The sequence below is a fragment of the Mytilus californianus genome, unplaced genomic scaffold (assembly GCF_021869535.1).
Source record: "Mytilus californianus isolate M0D057914Y unplaced genomic scaffold, xbMytCali1.0.p SCAF_19, whole genome shotgun sequence".
Lineage (NCBI taxonomy): Eukaryota > Metazoa > Mollusca > Bivalvia > Mytilida > Mytilidae > Mytilus > Mytilus californianus.
In genome coordinates, this window is record NW_026262667.1 from 7,056,145 (window position 1) to 7,079,581 (window position 23,437).

The window sequence follows — 23,437 nt, forward strand, 5'->3', positions numbered from 1 at the left end:
CAACATAAACAGTCAAGAATATAACTCTATAGGGTTATTAGAGAAAAATAACATACATTTGTTATTGAGGACTAAAAAATCTAAGAACTGTGATAACATATGTATGTTACATGTTTCAAAGGAACAATATACATCATTAGTTTTGTTAAATTGTCTATAAGTGCTATTGATATTACTATTGTCTTTATGTATTCTAAACTATAGAAAAATGTAACAGTTCATGGTTTGACGATCATGCATAGTAAACCTATGTTATTACAGAAAAAATATGCCTGTAATAACTAAAGGGTGTTATTACAGCTTCTCTACATCACTCCAAAGCATTTGCTCAGACATACATCATGCTTAATTACAATGTATTTTAATTCATTGTAAGAAATCATGATCAGAGCATGTAATGAGGTTCTGCGCAAGTTTCCTAGTAATTCCCAAGTGTCTCATATAATAAGTTACATGCCTTTAATAACTAAGCCTTGTTATTACAGCTGAGTTTATCCCTTGAAAGCCTTGTTTCATTGATTTACCATGGTAAATGAAAAATGTATTAATCTAGTTCAAAAATTATTTATCAAGGCTATGCATTTAGTTTCTGTGCAAAGTTTCAAGAGTTCCCTAGAGCCCACTAAAAATTAAAACATTTATGATTTATTTTACAAATAACAAACATGTGTTATTACAGATTTCAAAAATTTAAGGATTAAACAGTAGACAACTCATCAAGTATCTGTAATAACACATGCAAGATATTTTCTGTAATAACCCTATAGAGTTATATCTCTGACTGATAAACAACGAGTTCGCTTCCAATAAAAGCACGATACAGGATATTTATGCGAATACTATTTTGTATCTAAATAGTAAAATGGTCGACTGCAGGATACAAGTTCTTCATCCAGCTACCGAAAAAAAACCACATTTGCTTCAGACGTCAAAGCACGGTTAGGTTTAAATTGATTTATTAATAAGTCATTGACATTTGGTTTAACAGTTGTTAATCAAATATTAGTAATTTATCTTCCGGCGTGTTCCTTTTTAGTTTGCATAAATGACTGTTAACTTCATAATCAAACTACGTTTCTTACGTCTATACTTTCGCGGACCATCGGACTTTAGCGTATGGAGGCATCGCACTTTAGCGTATACCATCACACTTTAGCGTATACCATCACACTTTAGCGTGATCATTGCACTTTAGTGTCCCCATCGCACTTTAGAGTCCTACATATATATACATAATCACTCTAAATATCAGCACAACAATGTTAAATCTGCAAATTTGTGGGAGCAAATTTTTGTTCTTCCCTCACCGGGATTCGACTCATGCTATTGAGATATCACGACAACACCGCCTGCACTGTGTCCAGCACTCTAGACCACTCTGCCACCTAGACTGAACAAAAATTCAGCTTTCGGTGGCCTAGTGTTACCTTTCCTCATCAGTATAATCTAGAGTTGTAACACAGTACATGATATATTAGGTATGAAGATGGAATTTATTGCAGATTAGCTAAATTATCTATCGTAAAGGATCGTAAGATACAGTCACAGAAATAATTATTTGATAAGTACGTCTAAACAAGTGACAACTCTACGATATATATATATATATTTTCTGTTTGGTATTAAATTAATAATTAAGATCCATGTTACATCTCGTGATCAATTTATTTGGCAATCGTCAATGGCAGTCAGCAGGGTTTAAGAACATCAGTTGTTCAACCTGTTAGTCAAATGCGATTTGTTAAAATATACTTTTCACTTTTTTGGTCTTTTGGAAAATGTTGTTTGTGCTGTATTTAGACCCCTCTACCAAGAAATTTGTTTTACATGCACACGTATAAAAATTGCGGTTTTTATCCAACGCAATCATAGGTTTGAGCGTTGTTTTCAATTTAGACTTGTTTATATTTTTTTCGTTTGGGCTTGTATTATATTTTCCTTCGGGTTTATATGATCCGTTCATCCTATTTCGACTCTTTAAAATTCAAGAGTCTATCCTAAATTGAGGTAAATTATATGGCCTTCCAAATACCGTTTCGATCCCTAACATCACTGAAGAGACATTAATTGTCAAAATCCTGATATGGTGTACAAATTTTTGCACCTCATGTTTGCAGTATACCATCTTCTCCGCAAGTTTATCAGGGGCGGGTCCAGGTAAGGGCGTAATGGGCGTACGCCCCCCCTTTTCAAAAAAAAAAAAAAAAAAAAAAACTAGAGTTATCTGCTTATATTGTATTGAATATGGCAATTTATCATATTCATTAATTAAACACATACTCTGATTTCTTCTTATACTGATTCCCCCATCCGATGGGTGACTTGGACACCTTTTTTAAACAACCAAAGCGGTAAGTAAATCTATACATGAAATGGTTGTTTTGTGTGACACTTCCCCAATGGCCATTCTACATCTACCCGGTGGATACTCGATATATATATATGATACCAGGTATGTTCCGACAAACTGGGTTGCATTTTCAGCTAAATTGTTTGAAATGGGGTTATGTTTTTTTCGCCTTGCATTGGAAGGAGTCAGATTTGACTATCTAGAACGGGGTATTATAAATACAATGTTACACTATTGTTTCAGATAAGGGTGAATGTTTGGTACAATTAAAACGTTTAAACCCGCTGCAACTGTTTGCACCTGTCCTAAGTCAAGAATCTGATGTTCAGTAGTTGTCGTTTGTTGATGTGGTTCATAAGTGTTTCTCGTTTCTTATATAGATTAGACCGTTGGTTTTCCCTTTTGAATGGTTTTACACTAGTCATTTTTGGGGTCCTTTATAGCTTGCTGTTCGGTGTGAGCCAAGGCTCCGTGTTGAAGACCGTACTTTGACCTATTATGGTTTACTTTTATAAATTGTGACTTGGATGGAGAGTTGTCTCATTGGCACTCATACCACATCTTTTTATATCTACTAAATTGAAAACAACGTTCAAACCTATGATTGCGTTGGATAAAAACCACAATTTTTATACGTGTGCATGCAAAACAAATTTCTTGGTAAAGGGGTCTAAATACAGCACAAACACCATTTTCCAAAAGACCAAAACAGTGAAAAGGTATATTTTAACAAAACAGGTATATATATATATATATACACATATCAAAAGTTCAGAAAAAGCTATCGTTAAAGATTTATTTTTCATTTTTCATGCCCATTTCATATAACCTTTTACTGAATTTACAACTTCTTCCAAAGATTTGATATCCACATGTTAATCAATACATAATTTGAATGATCCGAAGTCAGACTATTTTCACCAATTTGTCTATCGTGGAGTCTGTTATAATACTTCATAATTTGATGCTAAATTGTTGAAATCCAGGAGCTTCTGACATTCCCCATGGACCCTATACCAGGGCAACCGGATTTACGCCTCCCGTTCATAAAATCCTGGCCTAGGACTATTGAAATGTAAAGTAACGCCCTATACCCTAGAATTTGGAATTTCTCGTTATTGGTCTACTGCTGTTAAGATCCATCCAATCATTTTAATATACCATAGACAATTAATGGAGAGAATTCGGCATAAAGAACATCAAACCCTGACACTTTAACTATAAAATATACATGCTCCAAGACAGGAACCGTTACATTAGTGCATTTAACAATTATTTTATGTTTTTTAGCCAAAAAAAGGTCCAAAAAAATTTTCACCTCGCTCCGCTCGTGGAAAGATTGTATTCTACGCCCCCTCTTTCAAATATCATGGAAACGCTCCTGTTTATTGTTTTCTGTTTGGTATTAAATTAATAATTAAGATCCATGTTACATCTCGTGATCAATTTATTTGGCAATCGTCAATGGCAGTCAGCAGGGTTTAAGAACATCAGTTGTTCGACCTGTTAGTCAAATGCGATTTGTTAAAATATACTTTTCACTTTTTTTGGTCTTTTGGAAAATGTTGTTTGTGCTGTATTTAGACCCCTCTACCAAGAAATTTGTTTTACATGCACACGTATAAAAATTGCGGTTTTTATCCAACGCAGTCATAGGTTTGAGCGTTGTTTTCAATTTAGACTTGTTTATATTTTTTTCGTTTGGGCTTGTATTATATTTTCCTTCGGGTTTATATGATCCGTTCATCCTATTTCAACTCTTTAAAATTCAAGAGTCTATCCTAAATTGAGGTAAATTATATGGCCTTCCAAATACCGTTTCGATCCCTAACATCACTGAAGAGACATTAATTGTCGAAATCCTGATATGGTGTACAAATTTTTGCACCTCATGTTTGCGGTATACCATCTTCTCCGCAAGTTTATCAGGGGCGGGTCCAGGTAAGGGCGTAATGGGCGTACGCCCCCCTTTTCAAAAAAAAAAACAAAAAAAAAAACTAGAGTTATCTGCTTATATTGTTTTGAATATGGCAATTTATCATATTCATTAATTAAACACATACTCTGATTTCTTCTTATACTGATTCCCCCATCCAATGGGTGACTTGGACACCTTTTTTAAACAACCAAAGCGGTAAGTAAATCTATACATGAAATGGTTGTTTTGTGTGACACTTCCCCAATGGCCATTCTACATCTACCCGGTGGATACTCGATATATATATGATACCAGGTATGTTCCGACAAACTGGGTTGCATTTTCAGCTAAATGTTTGAAATGGGGTTATGTTTTTTTCGCCTTGCATTGGAAGGAGTCAGATTTGACTATCTAGAACGGGGTATTATAAATACAATGTTACACTATTGTTTCAGATAAGGGTGAATGTTTGGTACAATTAAAACGTTTAAACCCGCTGCAACTGTTTGCACCTGTCCTAAGTCAAGAATCTGATGTTCAGTAGTTGTCGTTTGTTGATGTGGTTCATAAGTGTTTCTCGTTTCTTATATAGATTAGACCGTTGGTTTTCCCTTTTGAATGGTTTTACACAAGTCATTTTTGGGGTCCTTTATAGCTTGCTGTTCGGTGTGAGCCAAGGCTCCGTGTTGAAGACCGTACTTTGACCTATTATGGTTTACTTTTATAAATTGTGACTTGGATGGAGAGTTGTCTCATTGGCACTCATACCACATCTTTTTATATCTACTAAATTGAAAACAACGTTCAAACCTATGATTGCGTTGGATAAAAACCACAATTTTTATACGTGTGCATGCAAAACAAATTTCTTGGTAAAGGGGTCTAAATACAGCACAAACACCATTTTCCAAAAGACCAAAACAGTGAAAAGGTATATTTTAACAAAACGGGTATATATATATATATATACACATATCAAAAGTTCAGAAAAAGCTATCGTTAAAGATTTATTTTTCATTTTTCATGCCCATTTCATATAACCTTTTACTGAATTTACAACTTCTTCCAAAGATTTGATATCCACATGTTAATCAATACATAATTTGAATGATCCGAAGTCAGACTATTTTCACCAATTTGTCTATCGTGGAGTCTGTTATAATACTTCATAATTTGATGCTAAATTGTTGAAATCCAGGAGCTTCTGACATTCCCCATGGACCCTATACCAGGGCAACCGGATTTACGCCTCCCGTTCATAAAATCCTGGCCTAGGACTATTGAAATGTAAAGTAACGCCCTATACCCTAGAATTTGGAATTTCTCGTTATTGGTCTACTGCTGTTAAGATCCATCCAATCATTTTAATATACCATAGACAATTAATGGAGAGAATTCGGCATAAAGAATATCAAACCCTGACACTTTAACTATAAAATATACATGCTCCAAGACAGGAACCGTTACATTAGTGCATTTAACAATTATTTTATGTTTTTTAGCCAAAAAAAGGTCCAAAAAAATTTTCACCTCGCTCCGCTCGAGGAAAGATTGTATTCTACGCCCCCTCTTTCAAATATCATGGAAACGCCCCTGTTTATTGTTTTCTGTTTGGTATTAAATTAATAATTAAGATCCATGTTACATCTCGTGATCAATTTATTTGGCAATCGTCAATGGCAGTCAGCAGGGTTTAAGAACATCAGTTGTTCGACCTGTTAGTCAAATGCGATTTGTTAAAATATACTTTTCACTTTTTTTGGTCTTTTGGAAAATGTTGTTTGTGCTGTATTTAGACCCCTCTACCAAGAAATTTGTTTTACATGCACATGTATAAAATTTGCGGTTTTTATCCAACGCAATCATAGGTTTGAACGTTGTTTTCAATTTAGACTTGTATATATATATATATATATATGTAAACCTCAGATCTGTGTACGGCCTCAAATCTGTGTCCGTTTCTCAAATCTGTGGCCCATCGTGACGTCAATCACTAATCTATGTCCGTTAAAAAAGATACGGCCTCAAATCTGTGTCCTGTTTTCAAATTTGTTTTCAATCGTGACGTCATTCGCAAATCTATGTCCGTTAAAAAAGATACGGCCTCAAATCTGTGTCCTTTTCTTTAATCTTTTTCCAGTTTGTTTTTGCCATGCGCAAATTTATGCCCGTCTAATAAGTACGGCCTTATAGGATTTTTGTTTTATTAAGTCATTTCCCATAATTCAATGTTAAGTTGGGATGTGTTCTCCATGTGTGTGCTTATATATTTTACATGCGTGTGTAATTATTGTATGATTTACATTTTATTGTAAAACTACAACATTTTCAAATTGTTTGCTTTTCTTGATCCCGTGTTTAATTGTTCTGTAGTAATTATCGTTACTTCCCTTTACTCATTACGTCTTGATATAACAAATACGAAATATAAGTTAATAAACAACCTGAGACAAAATGACATCTGTATACAAGCAACTAAAGATACATGTACGGCCTTCAACAATGAATTAAACCTATTCTGTATCGTAAGCTATAAACACATACACCTATTTACAAACGTCTTGTTCAAAATTTTGCCAGATTTTGATTGGTTAATACGAGGGAGACAATTTACTATTTCCCATGGCAAATACTCTATTACCCTTCACGGAGACGCTTGCTCAAGTGTGCGCTTTAATAAATACGGATGATTGTTATGTACAAGACAACATAGTTTATTACTTTGAATTTGAAATTTAATAGACAGTAATAAAAGAACATTCAGTATAATAAATTCAATAACACATATCTGAGAGGGTGATAGAGCAGATTGTTACCCCTCGAAAAGACATTGTCAGCCTTGGCTTCGCCTCAGTTGACAATGTTTTCTCGGGGTAACAATCTGATCTATCACCCTCTCGGCTATGTGTTACATGTATTTATATAGTGTTTAACAACGACATTTTGTGCCACTATCTTATTAAAAAAGTTTTTTTTCTGGTGAAACTATTCCAGTTTCGAATCTATGTATTCCTTTTATGCAGTGATGTCATATACTTGATGACGTCTTGCTATGTCTTACGTCACCACATTTCGATAAAGGACATAGATTTGAGACAGAAATGGCCATAGATTTGAGTTAATAAAGGACATAGATTTGAGACAATACAGGACATAGATTTGAGACAATAAAAGACATAGATTTGAGACAATAAAGGACATAAATTTGGAACGTCTATGACGCAATATTAAAAAGGACATAGATTTGCGGAAAGGACATAGATTTGAGGCTGGACATAGATTTGAGGCTTACATATATATTCAAAACATAAATTTGAACATTTGACAAATGAGAAAAACTGTAATGAGTTTAGTATTAAAATTTATATGTAGATAACACTAGAAAAAGCTTTGATATGACGTTTGCCCTCACTGTAACTTGAAAATAAATGCATACAAAATTTGTAATCTTTATGAAAATTTATCAGCTAAGTAAATTTTACAAAATTTAAAACTTACTGAAAAAACAAGAAAGACAGTACAATGTATATGACAGTTGACATGACACTTTGTGTTGGCAATAGCTCACATTGCTGTTTGAGTCATATGATTGGAAAAGTATGAATGGACCAAGTCACAAACTTAAATGTAGTTGAATCTTTCCTCATAATTGTAAACATTGGTTTATTTCATTGTTTAACTTTTGTATAAAAGTCATCAAAATGTACTCCATGAAATTTGTTAATGTCATGTTTGTATCATACAATGGGGCATTTATATTGTCTATTGTCCATTCCAGATTGTATCATATTTTGATTTACAACCTGATGGTCTGTTTCTGACTTAATTGCAGATAAATTGAAAGATGGGAAAGAATCAGTCTAAATATGAGGACCATCTTATGGAAGAGGGACAAGAGGTACAGAAAGTGCAGAACATTAACAAAATTCATGGGTTGGCCAGATTGATATCAGCCAAGCGTGACCATCAACAGATAGTTGCAGCTCAAGGATGGTCCAAACAGGATGAAGATATGGTACTTATCATGTTTAAATAAAGTTACAAATCAAAACTTATGAAAGAGAGAAAATCAATTTACAATGACATATCCATATATTTAGCATACATAAGTTATTTTCTGGAAAAAAAAGGAAAAGTTTAGGGAATTAGAAATAATCTGATTGGCCTTAAAGACCAAACTATTGTTCTGAATTACAATATTATAGCTATATTCCACTATCACTTATTAAGTGTGACTATATACTGCCTTTCTAGGACATTTTTATCTTGTGAGCTTTAGTTGAAAGAACTTATCCATAGATAACATTTAGTTATGTTGGCTAGAAATAATATTGAAAGGTTTATATTTTGGAATTTGTATACCTTAATTTATATTATACCCCCTGCTTTTTGAAGTGGGCAGTATCTAGTGATGGGGTGTCTGTCTATTTATTAATTTGTCCTTCTGTCCCACTTTTGGATCCCCTACTGTGCTGCTCCTGAAAGGCTCCACAGAATTTTGTAAAACTTTTGCACCCTCTATTCCATTTCTTTATCCAAATAATTTTTGGGGTTTACTTTGACATGTCATGGACTTCATCATATTTCATATTTTTAATATGTATAAGATATGAATATAAAATCTATGTTTTGTAAATTATTCTTATGTAATGAGGGCCCCAAAGAATGTTTTGTGTTATGTTGAGATAGAGATTTGGAAACAGAGGAGCCCCCAAACAGTAAAATCAAGAAGATGGATATTTTGTTTTTTTTTAAATATACTGTGCTACTTACATATGTATAATTTGTTCTTGTTAATTTACAGAGAAATATGCAGATTCTGAAAGGTTTATTTAAGAAGCTGGATCCCACAGTGATGAAAGCTGTAGGAGATGTCAGGGGAGAAATCCAGATATCTTTTAAATATGATTTCAAAAGACATTTACTGCTGGTCAAGGTCATCAAATGTAGAGAGCTTCGATCTAAAGATCTGAGATCCAAAATGTCTGATCCTTATGTCAAGGTAAGTGAAGGTACATGGAAAAAGCCGATATAAATGATATCTTGAAATGCCATGATGAAGCTAAAGTTTTCAGTTCTTTATCCCACAGTAAATTAATATAGTTCTCACCTGTCATCTTATAAACTTTCCTTTCTCATCTGATTCCATTCTGACTTACATGGAAGTTAGTTACCATAAATGCCATGGATGATTATCAAAGCCTTTTGTAATTTGAAATTATTTTCCAGCTTGAGATGACCCCTGATGTAGAAGATGCTGAGGAAAAGAGAACAAGGGTATATCCACAAACCAACAACCCAAAGTTTGATGAAATTTTTGCCTATCCATTAACAGAAACAGAGCTGATTAACAGGAAGTTGGTTGTTAAAGTAATGGACAGTGATTTACTGGGGAGAGATGATTTTCTGGGAGAAGTTATAATAGATATAAACACATTTAACTTTAGAGATAGCCCTATACATACAGCATGGTATAATTTGAATATGGAGGTAGGCACTCTTTCTGGTATTTACTAATAAGGTACCTTTTCAGTTGACAGGTAATTATTTGAAATAAATGTGAACTCAATGCACCTACCGCACACTCAAAACAAATAGAACCATTTCTTCTCATAAGATAAACTTCTCAGGAAGAAGTTAGCAGTTGAAAAAAAGATAAGATACATGTATAAGAATATATCAATTTTTTAAAGTTAAATTATAAAGAGAAAATCATTAGTCAGTGGCAAGTGTTTTAAAATCATTGTCCGTGTAAAAAAATCAGTTTAGAATTATAAGATATAGCTGAGCTAAATAATTTAATGTTTTTGTATAATGAACCACTCTGTTTTACAGACTGACCTTGATGTATCTGGTGACCTTGAAGTGAGTGTTGAATTCCAGCATCCTTCATCATTGCTGGTTACTATACATGGAGCACATGGTTTGTCAGCCCGAGATGAGGTTTCTTTAGCTGACCCATTTGTTAAAGTAACTGTACCAGGAACAAAATTAATGTTTCAGACTAAGGTATAATATAATGACTTATTAATGCAAAGTATAATAAATGGGCATCAAGTATGAAGTTTAATTGTCTTGTTAAATGTTCATGACAATAGTCAGGGTTTGTTTTGAGACTTGCAAAGTCAATATACATATCTAACAGTTAGTATTTGTTTTCACTTTTATTATTATTCTGAATAAGATAGATGACATGGTGTTTTTTGTGACTTCTTCAAAAAAGTTCATGTGAAATATATTTATCAAATGTCCTGACTGAATTGTGATATAGAAGAGAGTTAACATGTGATAAAGGAAAAACTACCCTATTCATGTTATGATATAGTAACTGCTTAAAATTATATCCACCTTGTCTACCCTGCATTCTAAATACATGTTTTTTGTCCTCTCTGACTGTCTGTCAGTCTGTCCATCATTATAGTATGTTAAAGCAAAATCATCTACAGTCTGAAAGGAATGGAATGAAAATTAACCAAGTTATAACATACAATGTGCATTTGTTATTTTTTCATCAGATTTTTTAATAAACCATTGAAAAATATGAATTTGGCCATTTCTATATAAGGGAAAATTTGTTCATGAAAATTGTCCTGCAGTGTACACTCAAATGGAACAAATTTATATTTAATTACTTTTTATTGTCGAGCCTGCGACTTTTGTCGCAGAAAGCTTCACATAGGGATAGTGATCCGGTGGCGGCTACGGTGGCGTTAGCTAACTTCTTAAAAGCTTTATATTTTAGAAGCTAGAAGACCTGGATGCTTCATACTTTGTATATAGATGCCTTATGTTACGAAGTTTCCGTCTGTCATATGTCCATTGTCCTTGATCTCATTTTCATGGTTCAGTGACTTCTAAAAAAAGTCGAACTTTTTTTGTAACATTAATTTCTTTCTTATTATGAGTAATAGGATAACTATATTTAGTATGTGCGTACCTTGCAAGGTCCTCAGGCCCGTCAGACAATTTTCATTTGACCTCGACCTCATTTCACGGATCGGTGAACAAGGTTAAGTTTTCGTGGTCAAGTCCATATATCAGATACTATAAGCAGTAGGTCTACTATATTTGGTATATGGAATGATTATAAGGTGTACATGTCCAACTGGTAGGTGTCATCTGATCTTGACCTCATTTTCATGGTTCAGTGGTCAAAGTTAAGTTTTTGAGTTTTGGTCTTTTTTTCTAATACTATATGCAATAGGTCAACTATATTTGGTGTATGGAAATATTTTATGATGTACATGTCAGTCTTGTAGGTTTTATTTGACCTTGACCTCATTTTCACGATTCATTTCTCAGTGTTAAGTTTTTGTGTTTTGGTCTGTTTTTCTTCAACTATAAGCAATAGATCAACTATATTTGTTGTATGGAAGGATTGTAAGGTGTATATGTATGTCTGGCAAGTATCATCTGACCTTGACCTCATTTTCATGGTTCATTGGTCAATGTTAAGTTTCATGGTTAAGTTTGTTTCTTAGATACTATAAGCAATAGGTCAACTATATTTAATGCATAAATTGATTGTAAGGTGTACATGTCTGTCTGGCAAGGTTCATCTGACCTTGACCTCATTTTCATGGTCCATTGGTCAATGTTAAGTTTTCTTGATTAAGACTGTTTCTTAGAAACTATAAGCAATAGGTCAACTATGTTTGGTTTATTGAATGATTGTAAGGTGTACATGTATTTCTCGTTTATTTTATCTGACCTTGACCTCATTTTCTTGGATCATGTTAAGTTTATGTGTTACTTGTAGTAAAGCTTTATATTTAGGACTATCAACATAAAATCAGTGGTTAGTAAAGAAGGCGAGACATTTCAGTGTGTGCACTCTTGTCATATGTATTTGAGCATTTCAATGTTTTTTACTGATCAAATTTTGAGACAGATTTGCAATTTATGTGTAACACTGTTTATTTGTATAAAGAAAAATAAGTGATTGATTGCATTATCCAAGATTTTTAAACAAATACCAAGTATTTGTTTTTTTTGGAATCAATTTTTCAACTAAGCCATTTATGGGGAGATAATTCTTATGGGTCATTTTCAAAAAATGTTGAATTCTGAAATTTTGAAATTGATTTAAAGTTACTTATTCCAACATCCCTCGTCATGAGCAAATCAAAACAAACAGTACTTATACAACAACATATAAAAAGATGCAATCTTGATAATTTCATACAAGAATATATTGAAACATTTTTTGATAGGTGGTGCAATATTTTGTCTCTCCTGTTACCATGTTCAAAAGAAATTTCGGGTTATTTAGAAAAGGTTTCGATAAAATTTTAAGCTTGTTTTTCGTAGCCAATAAGATGGTTTTCAAGAGTAAAAACATCTATATATATTCATTCTGTGAAATAATAGATTATTTGCCAATTTTCCATGTTGTACTGAAAAATGCCTATAAAAATTGGTTTTCAAAGGTTATAAAAATAACCACCAGTAATGCAAGTCTAAGGTAGCAATTCATAATGTTCAGCATTTTTTCTCTCTTTCAAATAAACCCAACATCAAGTAAATCCCTCGCACTTTGGTTTACTTTTGTCTTTATTTTATTGGTAACAGGAACGTACATTAATGATATATCACTATATTAAGTTCTATCCTGTTACCTTTTTGTCTATCCTGTTACCGATAGCAGTATTGCACATGCAAATGCTAAATTGCGAAGATTAAGACGTTATAACCTTTAGATGAGTTCAAACAACGATACATTTCATTATGTGTGCAAATATATGTTATTATAAACTTTTTAAAGACATTTCTGTCTACTATTGTCTATCCTGTTACTGTAACCATAGCAACCATAGTAACATGATAGACATAACAGGATAGACAAATTTCTTCATTTTTGAATGCTGTTGTGAAATAACTACTCCCTTTGATGAAGTGATAATGTTTTTCTGTTGTGATTTTGGTTTCCAACACGTTATTGCACTTTTTGCAAGTATAATATTGGTGTAATTAATCAATATGTTGGTAACAGCATAGACATGACAAAAAAGTACCCTCTATTTTTTTTCACTAAATATCTTGATATATCTTTTCTCTACACTGTTATACAAGAAACGTGCTGAATTAAATGTTTAGGTAACTTTGTGCTTTTGAAATCAACACTGATCAATTCAATATTCATAGGGAGAAAACTTTAACGGCTATTTTAAGTAGCGGTAATAGGATGGACATGAACTTCATGTACGCTGATTGAATTTAGTTTGTAGACAAAATGTTACATATAATAATAAAGAAGCTACGATTTTTCGTTAGAGCTATTATTTACGTTCTAAAAAAGTCCCTTTTACAGATATCAAGGCGATCAGAAAATAGGAAAAAAATCATTTGAAATGTGTTACTCGGACACTGTACGCACATAAATTACGCCAAAATCGGACTTAAATGTATTTTAATCTTATCAAAATAGATCTAAGTCGTGTTTATTATTATTGTTCTGACTCATAAATGCTAAAAACTTTCATTTAAACACTTACAACTGCATTTTCCATTAGAAATAAAAAATTTAGCATGGGTGTACTGAAAATTAGACATTTTTTGAAAATGACCCTTATAGTAAATTTTTTTATACTGGACTGAGAGTGACATTTTCATTTTTTACTTGAAGCAAGAAAACAAGTTCGGTGACACTGTTTTTTCTTTTTATTTTCTTAAAGCATATTATAAAACCTATCTTCTCATATTTTATTTCAAAATTCTATCACAGATTTCTTAATATTCACAAAAATGAGTTTTTTCATGAACAATCCATGCAAATTTGGGCAATTTTGCATGACTTGTAGCTTGAAAAATAGCATGGTGACCATTACTTTTTATTATATTTTTGAAAAAAGCATAGTAAAATCTCCATTTTAGCAAAGTATAAGAAAATTCTATCTGAGGAAATATATACCGATGATCCACCTTAATTAATGATCATTTACTGTAGTATTATATTTGTATGGCAAGACACTCTGGTATTATATTTGTATGACAAGACACTCTGGTATTATATTTGTATGACAAGACACTCTAGTATTATATTTGTATGACAAGACACTCTAGTATTATACTTGTATGACAAGACACTCTAGTATTATATGTGTATGACAAGACACTCTGGTATTATATTTGTATGACAAGACACTCTAGTATTATATGTGTATGACAAGACACTTTGGTATTATATTTGTATGACAAGACACTCTGGTGTTATATTTGTATGACAAGACACTCTGGTATTATATTTGTATGACAAGACACTCTGGTATTATATTTGTATGACAAGACACTTTGGTATTATATGTGTATGACAAGACACTTTGGTATTATATTTGTATGACAAGACACTTTGGTATTATATTTGTATGACAAGACACTCTAGTATTATATTTGTATGACAAGACACTGTAGTATTATATTTGTATGACAAGACACTTTGGTATTATATTTGTATGACAAGACACTCTGGTATTATATTTGTACGACAAGACACTTTGGTATTATATTTGTATGACAAGACACTTTGGTATTATTTTAAGGAATTGAAGAATACTGTGGATCCTGTCTGGAATGAAACATTTGAATTTGAAGTAGCTCTTGAAGAACTTCCTCAGAGGTAGGAGAGAACCTTTTCCAGTTTAATGTTCACTAAATTAATATGCATGCATATGATATTTATATACAACTTTAATGTTTATAATTGCTGGTTTTACAGTCGAGACATTTCAACACATTTTATTATATTTTTGGGGTAACATGTGAGATTAAATTTTCAGCAGATTATGAACCACAAAGATCCTTTTAGATTTGGCTTTTTGGAGTGGAACACTCCATTTTTACTCACTGAAGTTCAGCTCTTTACAAACATTTGATAACTCCAAAGTTTTTACATCTTTATCTTATGTTTCTCTGTAACTAATGGTTATGATCTGTCAATTCTTTAAATAGCAAAAATATCAAAGAAATTCAAGTTTACAAATCGTATTTGTGCTCCTCACTTTAAAACCTATTAGGGAAATTGACTTATATGGGGCTTCAACATTGTGATAGGGAATTCTATACAATTGTAAAACAATTGAGTAATAAAATAAAACTGTGTAACCATGGATTTCCTACGTTTTGATTTACAGATACATTATTTTCCATGTGATAGACAAGAGCACCTTTGGTGGCAATGATTCTCTTGGACAAGTCATCATTGAACTTATGACCTTTAACCCAGATCATAGTCTCCATGATTTCTTTAGATTGGCAGATTTAGTAAGTATATTAATGAATATCTTAACTACCGTAACAATATCACAAACAGATCCTTTACAATTGGTGGTCATACTGTGAAAGTACTTTTAATCGTGGGGTACCAATTTTCATGGTTTTTGTGGATGGATTTATCCACGAATTTAAGTGTCCAACAAAATTAAAACAACTGTTGTTGAAATTAAGATATGGAAAGATGCAGATTTGACTACGTCAATACGGGCATGTAATCTAGAGAAAACATCGAATATCAGCAAATGCACTATAAACTATAAATACAACTTTAGACAGAATTTTACCCATTTAATCTTTAAAAAACCTAAATTGTGCTACTTTTAATCTTTTAATTAAGTCTCCCAAACGAAGTTTGGGAAGACTTATTGGTTTTGCTCAGTTCTTATTAAGTCTCCCAAACGAAGTTTGGGAAGACTTATTGTTTTTGCTCAGTTCTTATTATTATTATTATTCTTCTTCCTCTCCCTCTTCCGCCACTTTTAAATTTGAACTTGTCCGCACCCGTTCTCCAAAACCGCTTGTCAGATTAACTTAGGGTTTCACAATATGTTAGACTAACATGTCTAGTGGTGCAATCAGGGTTTTGTTTGTGCAATGGGGTTTATAAAGGGGTACTTTGAGGGGCAAAAAGAAAAGAGGGTTTTACTATAGAACCCTATGGGATTTTATTTTTTTAAATTTTCAAATGATTATAAATTGAAAACCGTTTGTGATAGACACAATCTTTTTAATTGAAAATGTTCTAAATGATAAAACCCATTAAATGAAATACAGGGTTAGTCCCCAGGGGTCACCCCCACCCCCTGCCATTTAAGAAAGTTCTAATACCTTGTAAGTGGTCAAGATCCCCACTCATAAACCATATATATTCTGGTTTGTCATGCTAAGATGGTTTGAATGATTTACAGGGTTAGTCCCCAGGGGTCATCCCGACCCCCTGCCATTTGAGAAAGTTCTAATATCTTGTAAATGGTCGAGATCCCCACCCCTAAACCATATAGATTCTGGTTTGTCATGCTAAGATGGTTTGAATGATATACAGGGTTAGTCCCCAGGGGTCATCCCGACCCCCTGCCATTTGAGAAAGTTCTAATATCTTGTAAATGGTCGAGATCCCCACCCTGAAACCATATATATTCTGGTTTGTCATGATAAATCACATGAAATGAAATACAGGGTTAGTCCCCAGGGGTCACCCCCACCCCCTGCCATTTAAAAAAGTTCTAATACCTTGTAAGTGGTCAAGATCCCCACCCCTAAACCATATATATTCTGGTTTGTCATGCTAAGATGATTTGAATGAAATACAGGGTTAGTCCCCAGGGGTCACCCCCACCCTATGCCATTTAAGAAAGTTCTAATATCTTGTAAGTGGTCAAGATCCCCACCCCTAAACCATATATATTCTGGTTTATCATGCTAAGATGGTTTGAATAATATATAGGGTTAGTCCCCAGGGGTCATCCTGACCCCCTGCCATTTGAGAAAGTTCTAATATCTTGTAAATGGTCGAGATCCCCACCCCTAAACCATATATATTCTGGTTTGTCATGATAAAGCACATGAAATGAAATACAGGGTTAGTCCCCAGCGGTCACCCCCACCCCATGCCATTTGAGAAAGTTCTAATATCTTGTAAGTGGTCAAGATCCCCACCCCTAAACCATATATATTCTGGTTTGTCATGCTAAGATGGTTTGAATGATATACAGGGTTAGTCCCCAGGGGTCATCCCGACCCCCTGCCATTTGAGAAAGTTCTTATATCTTGTAAATGGTCGAGATCCCCACCCCTAAACCATATATATTCTGGTTTGTCATGATAAAGCACATGAAATGAAATACAGGGTTAGTCCCCAGGGGTCACCCCCACCCCATGCCATTTAAGAAAGTTCTAATATCTTGTAAGTGGTCAAGATCCCCACCCCTAAACCATATATATTCTGGTTGTCATGCCAAGATGATTTGAATGATATACAGGGTTAGTCCCCAGGCATCCCTTATGCATATAACTTTACTGGACCAAACCAATTTTCACTGGACTTTGCCCATTGTCAGGCGACCCTGGGAATTACGAATTATGGGAGCTTCGTTTGGGAGACTTCGTAACAGCATCCTGTTACAATCATTTCTTGTTATTATTATTATTATTCTTCTTCTTCTTCTTCTTCTTCTTCTTCCGCCGCTTTTAAATTTGAACTTGTCCGCACATGTTCTCCAAAACCGCTCGTCAGATTAACTTAAGGTTTCACAATATGCTAGACTAACATGTCTAGTGGTGCAATCAGGGTTTTGTTTGTGCATTGGGGTTTATAAAGGGGTACTTTGAAGGGCAACAAGAAAGGAGGGTTTTACTATAGAACCCTATGGGATTTTATTTTTTTAAATTTTCAAATGATCATAAATTGAAAACCGTTTGTGATAGACACAATCTTTTTAATTGAAAATGTTCTAAATGATAAAGCACATTAAATGAAATACGGGGTAAGTCCCCAGGGGTCACCCCCACCCCCTGCCATTTAAGAAAGTTCTAATATCTTTTAAATGGTCGAGATCCCCACCCCTAAACCATATATATTCTGGTTTGTCATGCTAAGATGGTTTGAATGATATACAGGGTTAGTCCCCAGGGGGCATCCCGACCCCCTGCCATTTGAAAAAGTTCTAATATCTTGTAAATGGTCGAGATCCCCACCCCTAAACCATATATATTCTGGTTTGTCATGCTAAGATGGTTTAAATGATATACAGGTTTAGTCCCCAGGGGTCATCCCGACCCCCTGCCATTTGAGAAAGTTCTAATATCTTGTAAATGGTCGAGATCCCCACCCCTAAACCATATATATTTTGGTTTGTCATGATAAAGCACATCAAATGAAATACAGGGTTAGTCCCCAGGGGTCACCCCCACCCCCTGCCATTTAAGAAAGTTCTAATATCTTGTAAGTGGTTGAGATCCCCACCCCTAAACCATATTTATTCTGGTTTGTCATGCTAAGATGGTTTGAATGATATATAGGGTTAGTCCCCAATGGTCATCCTGACCCCCTGCCATTTGAGAAAGTTCTAATATCTTGTAAATGGTCGAGATCCCCACCTCTAAACCATATATATTCTGGTTTGTCATGCTAAGATGGTTTGAATGAAATACAGGGTTAGTCCCCAGGGGTCATCCCGACCCCCTGCCATTTGAGAAAGTTCTTATATCTTGTAAATGGTCGAGATCCCCACCCCTAAACCATATATATTCTGGTTTGTCATGATAAAGCACATCAAATGAAATACAGGGTTAGTCCCCAGGGGTCACCCCCACCCCCTGCCATTTAAGAAAGTTCTAATATCTTGTAAGTGGTCAAGATCCCCACCCCTAAACCATATATATTCTGGTTTGTCATGCGAAAATGGTTTGAATGATATACAGGGTTAGTCCCCAGGGGTCATCCCCACCCCCTGTAAATGGTCAAGATCCCCACCCCTAAACCATATATATTCTGGTTTGTCATACCAAGATTGTTTGAATGATATACAGGGTTAATCCCCAGGGGTCATCCCGACCCCCTGTCATTTGAGAAAGTTCTTATATCTTGTAAATGGTAGAGATCCCCACCCATAAACCATACTGTAAATTCAGAAATTATTGCGTGCATTTATTATTGCGATTTTTCAAGAATGGACAAAAATGCAAGATTAATTATTGCGATATCATGAAAATCTGCATACAGATATATGTTACAGACATCAGAATGCGAGTTCTTATTATTGCGATAGTCACCCAGTCGCATTATTCGCATTAATAAAAACCTCGCAATAATTTCTGAATTTACAGTATATATTCCTGTTAATCATGTCTAGAACATTTGATTGACATATACGGTCAGTCCCCAGGGGTTTCCCCCACCCCCAATGTTCTTGTATCTTGTAAATGGTCAAGATCCCCACCCCTAAACCATATATATTCTGGTTTGTCATGCCAAGATGATTTGAATGATATACAGGGTTAGTCCCCAGGCATCACTAATGCATATAACTTTACTAGACCAAACCAATTTTCACAGGACTTTGTCCAATGTCAGGCGACCCTGGGAATTACGAATTATGGGAGCTTCGTTTGGGAGACTTCGTAACAGCATCCTGTTACAATCATTTCTTGTTATATTGTGCATTTCTTTTCCTTATGTTTATGTCATGGAACTAATCAAGTAAATTGCACAAAAAGCAGTACAGATTTTATGCGGAAGTGTAGTCTACTATTTTTCGGAGAAGTAAAACTGCAACTTTAAGAAATTTGCAAAATGTAATCTGCTCCATCATGGCTGTGACTGTTTATTAGCTTGGGTTCATGAATTTGTCATTCATATGTCACCAGGTTAAATTGTAGATTTTCGTACATTTTTTTTTTAATTTAAAAGGTTAATGATGAAATTGATCAGAAAAACTTTTGTCACTTTGAAAATCGTTTGGTAAATGACTAAATGACAAGCACTGGGAAAATAACTGGCTCCATGAAATCCTGTACCACAGCATTGTGAGTTTTACCTGGCCTATGTAATTTTGTGAGTTGAATGTATTGTACCTGGCCTTATTACTAACATATTCTCAAAGCCAGTAGTTTTTTCTCGGTATATTTTAAGTGAGTAATTCAGGTTTTTTTTTTATATAATTTTAGAGAAATACTGAAAGGCTGAAGAGTAAATGGGCACAGCATGCCACAGCAGAGGAATTCAGAGAAGCTTTGGTAGCACATGCCAGTTCTAGGCATCCAACATTTCTTTTCCAAGAACATACAGGCAAAAAGGTAGATTGAATTTTTTTCTTAGGATGAATGTCTCAAAGTAAGATATAAATACTCTATTTCCTAGGAGACTTTTGTCAGACAGGCATACCAGTACTGATATTAAGTACTAGGTGAACTATAGTTGACCTGTCTTTTGTGGTGACTGAACAGAACTAATCTAATCTAGTGATGTCAGACTTCAGAGAATTTAATAACATAATTTTGTGTATTTTGACATAATTTATTCCCATAAAGTTGTTGACTTGTGATTACATCTTTTTTTTAATTACAGTATTTAGATCTAATATCTATTTTCCTATTACTAATTTGATATAGCTTTACCTTGACCATACAGACTAATATATATTATTTAGTAGTAATTATGATATTGAAGATATATTTCTGTGTCCATCTTGATATTATTTGTTGGATTATAAGCAATTATTTGATTATAATGATAATTATTCCTTTGCTATAGAAGGATACATCCACGGGGGGTCTCAACATGGGATTTTGGGTACAGTTGTGCAGCTGGGATTTAAAAAACACCCCCCATTCATATATTGAATAATTGTGAAATCCCTACCTATACATATATTTCACAGTGAAATCATAACCAATTCATATATTTATCAGCTCAAATAGTACCTAAATATATCACAATTGGTCAATTACTACCTATTGATATATTTCCTTGGTAAAATTGCACCCCATTGATATATTTGACGTATCAAAAAAGGGACCCATTCCAGCGGCACATATGTATATACCTTCATATAGGAAGAGACCCCCCCCCCCCCTTGGATACATCACTTTGTTATTGTGTTCTCAAATCTCAAGTCACATGTAGTCGGTTTGTTTGCCTGACCTTGCCATGTTTGCATTTAAACAGATCTAAAGATCTAAACAAATATATGTCATAGAAAAACGATATTTTGTCAATGTGCACTTCTAACATGTCTAATTCAAAAATTAGGTTGCCACAACCTATATTTATGCATGAATGACTTGCCCTATTCATCTGTCATGCAATCATTAGCATGTCTTGAAACATCTTTTTGAGAAAACATTTCCTTTCATCCATTTATTGTCCTGCGCGTAACTTGTTGCGGGGGACATAGAAATACCAGGCGTCCGTCCGTCCATCCGTCCGGTCTTGTTAGCGCTCTCAAATGTACAGTTCATGCCAGAATCTTATGAAACTTATATCTTAGGTTTATATCATCAATGGCTTGGATGAGTTTCAAAATCAGTGCTGATCAATTATTTAAAAAAGAATTATGCCCCTTGGAAACATTAATTATATGGAAAATTATTTTCATCGTTAGCTCTCTCATATGTACATTTCTTGCCAGAATTTTATGAAACTTATTTCATAGGTTTATATTAGCAATGTCTTGGACGAGTTGAAAATCAGTGCCGATCAATTATTTTTAAAAGAGTTATGCCCCTTGGAAACATTAATTATATGGAAAATTACATCGTTAGCACTCTCATGTGTACAATTCTTGCCAGAATTTTATGAAACATATATCATAGGTTTATATCAGCAATGTCTTTGTGGAGTTCGAAAATCAGTGCCGATCAGTTATTTTTTAAAGAGTTATGCCCCTTTGAAATATTAATTATATGAAAATTGCCTATGAGTGCTCTAATGTGTACAATTCTTGCCAGATTTTTATGAAATTTATATTATAGGTTTATATCATCAATGTTTTTGAGGAGTTCGAAAATCAGTGCAGATCAAGTATTTTAAAAGAGTTATGCCCCTTTGAAACATTAATTATATGGGAAATTGCATTGTTAGTGCTCTCATCAATGGCTTGGATGAGTTTCAAAATCAGTGCTGATCAATTATTTAAAAAAGAATTATGCCCCTTGGAAACATTAATTATATGAAAATTATTTTCATCGTTAGCTCTCTCATATGTACATTTCTTGCCAGAATTTTATGAAACTTATTTCATAGGTTTATATTAGCAATGTCTTGGACGAGTTGAAAATCAGTGCCGATCAATTATTTTTAAAAGAGTTATGCCCCTTGGAAACATTAATTATATGGAAAATTACATCGTTAGCACTCTCATGTGTACAATTCTTGCCAGAATTTTATGAAACTTATATCATAGGTTTATATCAGCAATGTCTTTGACACTATTGAAAATAAGTGCTGATCAAATATATTTAACAAGTTATGCCCCTTGGAAATATTAATTATAACGAAGTTGCATTGCATTTGCTCTGAAGCCTTCATTTCTCTAAGATATTTATAAATTGTTTTAAAGAACAAAAAAAAGTGGTTTTTTTTTAGTTATTGCCCTTGTACATTGGATAGATAAAATATGGCGGGGGACATTGAAACTTTGTACTTTTATTCAGTCTGTTATTGCTCTGATGTCTGATAGATTTTTTGGGGACTTGCTTGGTCAGCCATTTTTGTCTCTCAAGTTTTTTAAGATGCATTTTGAAGTTGAATAAATCAAAGTTATACACTTATTCAATTTTCTCCTCAAATATGTACCTTGCTTTCACTTTTAGCAAGTAGTCAATGTCATGTAGCTGCATTAATGTGTGCAGTTGTTAACTTTTACATCATTTGGTTTCTGGTGAAGAGTTGTCTCATTGGCAATCATACCTCATCTTATATTTTTATATTTATTATTGCTAATCACTGAATACTTGTAAAAATGCAAGATATAATTAATGTGATTGGAAACATTTTGTGAAGGAAAATCATTACTGAAATTATAAATGTGAGCTTTTATTATTTGGAACCTGAAACTGTCACATTTTTTTTCATTAATAAAAAAATTTCAATAATTTCTGAATTTACAGTATTTGTTTTAATTTTCTTTTGAATGAATCCTTTGAATATCATAAATGCACATTTAAATTGGGTTTCTTTTCAAGACAATTAACCATAAACATTGTCATTATAAGAGGTATATGTGTCATTTGATTTTTATATAAACCACAGTTCCTAAACAACAAGCCTACCTATGGATAGACACTTGTTAAATAAACATGAATTAGATTTTTCAAGATTTGGAGAAATCTGAACAAACCATCCCATCTTAGATGATTACAATCAAGTACTAGTAGGCTACTAGCATCATCATACAGAT

At 33.6% G+C, this 23,437-nt stretch overlaps 1 protein-coding gene across 2 annotated transcripts in view; it reads left to right on the forward strand.

Annotated features, from left to right (window-relative positions):
- LOC127727183 (synaptotagmin-11-like) overlaps positions 1-23,437 on the forward strand; it is a 41,272-nt gene that overhangs the window by 3,766 nt on the left and 14,069 nt on the right. For both annotated transcript variants that reach the window (XM_052234626.1, XM_052234625.1), the window contains exons 2-8: positions 8,101-8,283; positions 9,073-9,270; positions 9,498-9,758; positions 10,104-10,277; positions 14,807-14,883; positions 15,398-15,527; positions 20,205-20,333. In XM_052234626.1, the coding sequence (XP_052090586.1) occupies positions 8,113-8,283; positions 9,073-9,270; positions 9,498-9,758; positions 10,104-10,277; positions 14,807-14,883; positions 15,398-15,527; positions 20,205-20,333 (1,140 nt within the window). In that variant the 5' untranslated portion in view covers positions 8,101-8,112. The remainder of the gene's footprint in view (positions 1-8,100; positions 8,284-9,072; positions 9,271-9,497; positions 9,759-10,103; positions 10,278-14,806; positions 14,884-15,397; positions 15,528-20,204; positions 20,334-23,437) is intronic.